Source organism: Phlebotomus papatasi, chromosome 1, assembly GCF_024763615.1.
Source record: "Phlebotomus papatasi isolate M1 chromosome 1, Ppap_2.1, whole genome shotgun sequence".
Lineage (NCBI taxonomy): Eukaryota > Metazoa > Arthropoda > Insecta > Diptera > Psychodidae > Phlebotomus > Phlebotomus papatasi.
The window spans coordinates 106,459,493-106,467,860 of NC_077222.1; the positions used below are offsets into that span (position 1 = coordinate 106,459,493).

An 8,368-nucleotide genomic window follows, 5' to 3' on the forward strand; every position below is an offset into this window, starting at 1 on the left:
ACGATTTGATAATGGCAAACTGATGAAATGATATTGCGAAAAAGAGAAAATCGGTTGTAAAAAGAAATGGAGAAATAATTAATAATTCTGAAGAAGAGAATTTTGAGGAATTTATCAAAGTCCCAAAGGTTTTTTTTTGACAAACATTACTACAAAATTATCCGTGAAAATTAAAAAAAAGAAATGCGCTAAAACGATATTAAACTGAAGGAGAGAAAGAGAAAGGAGAGAGTCAATGCTAAAATCAACGGTTCAAATCTTCTTTGATCCACTTTTTTTTTCGTTCTTATTTTTTTCTGTTATTCACTTATAGCCCTGCTAGTTTATAATTTTTCTTTGTCTTTTTTCAAAACTCTGTTTTTTTTTAATTAATTACAAATACCATAATTGAAGAAGCAGAAGAAACTTGATTTAAAAGAAGAAAAAAAACATAATGATACACGTTTAGAATTGTACTTGTGAAATGATAAAATGATGAAAAAAAAACTTATTAAAATATAATGCGAGTGTGTTAAAAATAAAAAATAAATGAGAGATAGAATATTTACACTGATGAGAAAAAAAACTAAGAAAAAATATACAAAAAAAATAAAATTTAGTCTTAATGAAATGATATAAAATTTGTAATATATATACTTTAAAAGAAAAAAAAATAAGAGAGAGAAAACATAATGAAGTGAAATAGTTTTAAGAAAATGCGAAAAAAAAACACTTGGCCAATCGAAGGCTTCTTATAACTGCAAGACACTGAGAAAAAGCAACAACAACAACAAAAACGTGCGCATTTTTTAAATTTAGATAATTTTTGTTCTTGTCTTCTGGGCTGCAAAACAAAAAGAAATGAAAAAAAAACAATAAAAAAAAACGAAGTAAAAAACAAAAAAATATATCCCAAAAAAAAATAATATAGAAAAAAATGCGTCAAAAAAAAGAAATAAGATTCTTACTGTAAAGAAGAAAAAAAAAAACACGGATAATCATAATTGATTTTACTAAACAATATGCATATACAAGAGAGAAAACCTTGAATTACCTTTAATAATTATTATTACATTTAAACACTCTATATTTTTAATGATGGAGATATACAAAAAAAAAACAACAAAAAAATGTAACATCGTTGAATGACTTTTTTTGGATTGAAAAATAATCAAAAGAAAATGAGAGAAAATGAGAAAAAAAAGATTTCAACACCAAATAAGATTCTTGTATTAATTTTCCCGGATGAGAAAATCCTTTTGTCCAGTGCTGTTTCCTTTTGGCATCTCGAGGTCAGTCTTGAGGATGAGGAGCCGTTCTGGGACGATTTCTGGCTATTTTTCTGCCCAGGGAACGTTTCTGGAAAGGTGGAAAGGGTTAAGTTGGATTAATATTTCTCATAGATTGGAGGTTTAAGTCTTGAGAAAGTCTACAAGGTTTAGTTTCTTCTGAGATTTTACTGGAAAATCATGGGTTTAAAAGTTTTTGTTAATTCTCGAATTAAAAGAAAGAACAACTGGAGCTTAAACGGTAAGAGATATCAACTTTCGGTCTTCGGTGACCCCCTCTAAAAAATGTCTATAGATGTTTCTTTCCCTGTAATCCCTCTACCCTTCTAAAACCATGTTTTTTAGTTTATTTCGAAAACAGTTCCTTTGATTACTTTCATTTTCGAATACGTTTTCTAAAGTAGCCCAGTAGGGGACTTCTGTAACGAAGAATAACAATAAATGTCAGTGAGCATCAAATTGCTACTAGATGGAGCTCTGAGAAGTTCACAGTAATTAAAGACTCCGTTCAGTTCGAACATACCTTTCGAAGAGACAAAGCCACTCTAAAAATCAAGCCAAGCTTATTCGAAAATCTACCGAAAGCCTAAAGTGTAAGTTCACGTACTCGCCGATTTAGCGCTGATTGTTCAGCCATTTCGATATTCTTCACACTTTAATCGTCAACACAATGCCAACAATAGTGTTGTATATAAACGTCTGCTACAAGTGAATTTTTGTGTAGTTTTGTGGAATTCCAGAATGGCAGAACGTTTGAATTGCAATTTCATTAAAATAATTCCCTGGTTTTCAGGTAAGTTCTTCCTCACATATAGCAAAAGGTCGTAGCTTAGCGGAGTGCTCGAAATCACGACATAGAACTCTCTGTGAATTATATTTTAGGCATAGTTTTTGTGTTCATGGCGGTTGACTATTGATTTAAACTGGTTGTACGAAAAAACATCAAAATTGACATTTGTTACTAAATTACAAATTTTTAAGATTTTAACCTTTAAACTTTAAGGAATTTTGGAATAGTTGAACTTTTAACTTCGAAACTTCTATGTCGAAATATTTTTCGGTCATAGGTTTGTCTATACTGAGAGAAATCTGAAAAAGTTAAAATAACATTCCGGAAATGGTAATTTTACCCTGCAGTATTGATCCGAAACAGGTGTAAATATTACGCAATTTGGGTATATTAGGGGTTAAAGTTACCCTTTTTCATGTTAATTTTACCCTTAAAATGGTGTAAAATCAACATTACAAAATGTTGATATATTTTTACACCTAAAAAGTGTTAAAGTTATGAGGAAAAAAAGTTAATCGCACCCTCTTTTTTTCTCAGTGTAGACGAAATGATCTCCTGTAGATGAATTTTGTAATCGTATGGCATTGTCATATGACAAATTCAAAATTATTATGAGGTAAATTTGTGTAAAATGTTTGAAAATGCGATTCATATTCCTCTCGTTCAGTAATAACGGTAATAACCTTCCCAATTTGAGAGCTTTCTCCGGTTGAGGTTTTTTCTGTACCGATTCGAAGGTATGTCTTATTTAAGAAGAAAAGCCACGTAAGATCCTCGATAAATTTAAGACTAAAGAGAAAGTTAAGAATTTCGCAAGACCGATTTTTTGTACTCCCTATCTGAATTTTCGATATTTCAATGTTTTATCGGTTTGAACTCAAACAAAAGTATCATATTACTAAAAAAGTTTGAAACTTTAAAATTATCACCAAAAAAAAACGTTCATTTGATACCGGTATAAAAGCCAAACGGTACGAGATAATGGCTTTCAGTCTTCGATGTTCCTCATAAGTGCATACAGTACACTCTCGCTCAATCGTGCGAAAAATTTCGTGACAATTTTCACGTTTAATTATGAAGCTAATTCGCTCAAATTCGCTGTAGTTCTTCCTATTTTATCGTTATTCTTTATAATTGAGCACTTTTTGTGGAATTTACAAAGGCTTTGACGCCCAAATCTATCGCTAAACCGGATGACATTTTGCCCCAAATGCCCAATTGAGAGAGAGTCTACTGTATTTGGGTCCTAAATGCCCTAGACAGAGTTACGGCTTAATCCGAGAGACGGGTTAAAGGGAAAACTAATGGGAATGTAGTTTAATAATTATTTTAAATATAACTGCGATAAGCAAGCCGTATATAGGTCTGTCTCGCACAAAAGATTCTTTAATCTGTAGGATCAGCCACATGGTTTTGCTTCAATAAGTTCAGAATAAGTTAAATTCTTTGAGAATTTTGGATTTAATACATTAGTAAAGGGAACAATTAGCTCTTAAATATTCTTAAAATTCAGTGAAATTACTTAATGTTTAGAAATGGCAAAAACATTTTTTGTTCAGTGTTTTGGTAAAACTAACCGTTAAGAAAAAATTTTAGTAAGTGCATAAATAAAAATTGGTAAGTAAGATTGTTGGAAAGGTCAGTAAAACTATTAAGGCCACTAAAAAAATCAATTTAATCTGTAAAAATATTAATATAAGTTAGTAAAGTGTACCGTAAGAGGAAGGACCTGCAACTTTTTAAGAACACCACCGATCTCAGCAACGATCGGTGCTACTCTGACCTGTCTCACAGAGACCAGTTTCCACAGTAGCACAGCCACTCAATACAGAAAGTATAGAGTAAGATAAAGAGATATATGATCTTTTCTACTCCCAAATGGGATAAAGAAATTATGGAGAGTTTTTGGATGGTATCGCTAAAAAAATAATTATACTTAGTAAAAGAAAAAAAAAACTTGAAATTCAATTGCGATTTCCAATTGACAGATAGAGCCAATCTTTTCTGCCTTCAGTCTAAAAATAAGTAAAATTTCAATCGATTGAATTTCCTCTTACAAAAATTAATACGACAATTTTACCTTTTTTGAAAGTTAAATTTATCAGATCAAATTTGTTTTCACTCATACTAAATTTAAGTTTTACAGATCCCTATGAGACAGTAAAATTTTGGATTTTTACTGGTCTAAATTGATTTTTTCTTATCTTTAAAAAAGACTCTAGCACAGCTTTTAGATCAGGAATATTTCATGAAATAAAAATTTGCATCCCTTTCTGAAAGGTTCTGCATATGGTGGTGCATATCGCTCCATAGAAATTACAAGGGGCCAACTAATTTCGGCCATTTTTCAGGAGACCGCATGAAAGATTCAACTTTGTGTAAATAAGTATCTCAATTTAATGACTGAACAAAAACAATTTATTTCTTTTCTATTTGTATGAGCACTAATATAAACATCGAAACTTTTATATTTTTACCTCTCAAAATATGTTTTTTTAATGAGTTAGCTCCTTGTCGTTCTAAATGATGTACAAATTTTGCTGAAATTAGAATAACAAGGGATCAACTTGCTTGAGTTAGTCCCCTGTTTCACAAAAATTTGAACGCTGAATATATTTTGTGCCCCTTTACTTCAAACAAAACTATGCAAGTAATCAAAAATCTTAAAATTTTGAAAAACTTTTCTAATAACAAAATTTAATGATAATCTGAAAATTTATTAAATTTTCTTTCTAAGTGCATTAGAATCTCAAAATCGCAAAAAAGTGAGTTGACCCCTCCCTTGTAATTTCCAATTCCAAGGAGCGATATGTTTATCCTTCTCTTTCACACTCTTCTATTGAACATCACACCAAATTAAATTTAGTTCAGTCTAATTTTGAGTGCAAAAAAATGGGATTGATTTATGGAAATCTTTTGAGAAAAAAAGGGACGCGAATTTTGATTTAATTAAATTTTCCTGATCTAAAATACGTGCCAGTTTGAATTTTTACATATTACCAAAAGGCTCCTTTTATCTAAACAGGAAGGTTTCAAAAACTTGAAGGAATAATTGCATTGTCCTATACAAAACTTTCTCCATATGGCTCCGGAGCACTTTTTAGATCAAGAAAATTTCATAAAGTCGAAATTCGAATGTCTCTCTCACACGCTTTGCATATGTCTATCTAATTCTTCTTCTTCTTTTAAACATTGCAATAATTTCAATTTAGATTATTCGAATTTGGAGTGCAAGAGAATGAGACAGACAAATGCAAAACGCATGTGAAAGAAAAGGATGTGAATTTTGATTTCATGAAATTTTCCTGATCTAAAAGGTGTGCCAAAGCCGATAATATTGAAGTTAAGTTATGTGACTAAACCTACCCTAGGGGGGCTAAAGCTAAACTTGAAGTCTGAAGAAGTCTTAAGAACCTTTTTTTATGATTTATTCAGAAGCAATCGAAATCACTTACCTTCTTCCTGACTCTGGCACTCAGTGTCCTGATGAGGGATCTTCCCTTCCTGCCTTTGTGATTCACAATTTCCCTCAGGATTTGGTTCCTCTTTACCAGAACTTCATAATTCTCCACAATCGCTGTCACTAGCCAATGGAATCCCTCTGTGAGCTCTTTAGATTCCTCCTCGAGGGCACAAACTCCAACCACGAGAGTCGGACTCTTGAAGGCATCAGCAAAGTCTGAGAGGTTGAAGAAGTCAATGACGTCCAGATGGTCCACTGCATCCCGTCGATCCTGCTTATTCACTAGCACCAGGAGTGGCTTTGTCTGAAGAAGTTCATTCTGCATGAGTTGCTGCAGGATTGCACGGGATTCCGGCAGTCTCTTCCACTTGCTCCCGTCAATGACGTAGATAATGCCAAAGCTGTCCAGGAAATAGTGTTTCCACAGCGGTCGCACATCCTCCCGCCCACCGACTTCTGTCACTTCGACGGAGTGATTGAGGATTCGGAGTGGAAAGACTTGGCAGCCGGCTGTGGCTTTGGGAGGGATTTTGGGATGGGTTTTGAGGAGACTGTGACCAATTGTGGTTTTGCCTGAACCATCGAGACCCAGGAGGAGGATTGCAATGGGAGTTTTGGTTGTAGGAGCCACGCGGCGTCTCCAGCAAATATTTCCCATGACACTTTGAGACTCTGTGACTCTTTTCCCGTTGCCCAGCAACTGGGAATTCCTCCCCCCTCCCCTCCAGCGGAAAGCCAGTGATAAGCCTAGATCAGCTTATAGAGGTGTGATTCCTTCGTTGCAAAATCGGATTGTGGCAAACTCGAACGATATTTATACATAAAATTGTATGAGAAATGCATAAAAGTATCTGAAAATCTTTAAAGTTGATTATCTCGGAAACTATGAGAGATAGAGGCCTCAAACTTTACATCCATTTAGAGCCTCTTTCAGGCTTGATATGTGCAAAATTTCACTGGAAAATTAAGAAAATTGGACGAGAAATGCATAAGTGTCTGAAATTTAGTAAAATTTTGCGACCCGCGAAAAATTTCGGGATTCGCGAAAAATTTCGCGATCCGATAAAATCCGCGAAAAATTTCGCGATTCACGAAAATTCGCGAAAATCTCGCAGCCCGCGAAAATCTGCGAAAAAATTCGCAATTCACGAAAATTCGCGAAAAATTTTGCGATCCGCAAAAATCCGCGAAAACATTTGCGACCCGCGAAAATCAGCCAAAAATTTCGCGACCCGCGAAAATCTCGCAGCCCGCGAAAATCCGCGAAAAAATTCGCGATCCGCCAAAATTCGCGACCCGCGAAAATTCGCAAAAATCTCGCAGCCCGCGTAAAATTTCTCGATACGCCAAATTTCTCAATTCACAAAAATTTGCGAAAACTTTCACGACCCGCAAAAATCCGCGAAAAATTTCGCGTCCCGCGAAAATCCGCGAGAAAATTCGCGCCTCGCGAAGATCCGCAAAAGACATCGCGGATCGTGAATTGTATATGCCACCTTTCAAATCTTCGGATATAGACTCACCATGTTGAGAGAGGGAGAGAGAGAAAAGGAGAGTGAGAGAGTGCTATATATTCGTCAGTTAAATCAGCATTTGTCGTAACTTCCTTTTGACAACTTTTCAGGAGACGAAATTTTCAGTTCAGCATTATTTTTCTTAAAAATGAGCCCCGAATGCAATACTTTTGAGTCAAAATAATAAAAGTAACACTAATAAACTGTAAATTAACCCGAGAAATTTTTTTTAAAATGATTTAAAAGCTGAAATATTGAGATATATGTTAGAAGAAACACAATAATATTTTATCGTAACTTGCATCGTTTATAAAGCTGTAACTTTCAATGTATGGAAATATGAGAAGTTACGACAATTTTCTAAAATGCATTATACTAATTTGAATTATTCTAGTGATAATAAGCGCCTTTATTTGACTAAATTATTAAATAATACTGTTATACCTCTGTCCCTAAAAGCTTTTATTTCATAAGTTTTATTGAATAAATTATGTGTGTCATGTCGCTTGTTTTGTTTTGAATTAATGACACATGGGTAAAGGTTTTTTTCTCCCTTTTTTCTCGTAAATATAGAATTAAAATGATTTCATGTTATACTATTCGCACTGTCTTTCGATATTTGGAAGAGTTTATAAACGTTTTATTGAAAAATATTGAAATTTTGCTGTAAATTACAAGCCACGCAAACGAGCAAAAGAAGATACGGCAAATGCTGATTACTGAAAATGTTGTATGGAAATTTGTCGTAACTTCCCCAAAAATGGAAATTACGACAAATTCTGATAAATTTTTATTAATTAAGGGCACTTACGATAATTTTTGTTTAAAATAATTTTTATTAGGCTTACAAAAGTTTCTTTTCACAAGTGCGTTTAATAAACAAAATTACGCTGATTCCAAATATGTATATATCTCAAAATCGCAAAAATGAAGTTACGATAAATGCTGATTTAACTGACGATATATGGGGAAAGCTTGTCCGACGCCGCTTCTCCCGCATTTTGTTTGCGCCTGACGCTAATAGCAAATTTTCTTAAAATTGAAATCTTCAAAATGAAATATCTCGAGAACCGCTAGATGAATGTACTTAATTTTTTTTAAATTGGTCTAAATTTTCTGGGCTACAACATAATGCCCAACGCACAATAACATTTGTTTGTAAATATGTTTTCAAAATTTCCTATGAGAGTGAGCAAGATGACTAGATCTAGGTCTCTCTCACTCCCATAGAAATGTCAAAAACATGTTTACTAAACAAAAGTTATTGTGCGTTGGGCATAAACATAAAAAATTCAAAATTGCATAATAGGATTTCGAGATAAACAACAAAACG

General features: G+C 33.5%; 1 protein-coding gene across 1 annotated transcript; it reads right to left on the reverse strand.

Annotated features, from left to right (window-relative positions):
- Positions 1 to 486: 486 nt before the first annotated feature.
- Positions 487 to 6,227, reverse strand: LOC129799083 (uncharacterized). The gene is made up of 2 exons (XM_055842707.1): positions 5,514 to 6,227; positions 487 to 1,338 (listed from the first exon to the last, which is right to left on the reverse strand). Exons 1-2 carry the CDS (start codon positions 6,177 to 6,179, stop codon positions 1,273 to 1,275), a joined length of 732 nt encoding a protein of 243 aa, XP_055698682.1. The 5' UTR covers positions 6,180 to 6,227; the 3' UTR covers positions 487 to 1,272.
- Between the last annotated feature and the right edge of the window lie 2,141 nt (positions 6,228 to 8,368).

Excerpts from the sequence above, each read along its gene's own strand:
- LOC129799083 (XM_055842707.1), bottom strand. The coding sequence starts at position 6,179 with ATGGGAAATATTTGCTGGAGACGCCGCGTGGCTCCTACAACCAAAACT. Across the intron at positions 1,339-5,513 it reads GTGCCAGAGTCAGGAAGAAG|AAACGTTCCCTGGGCAGAAA; the intron begins GTAAGTGATTTC and ends CCACCTTTCCAG.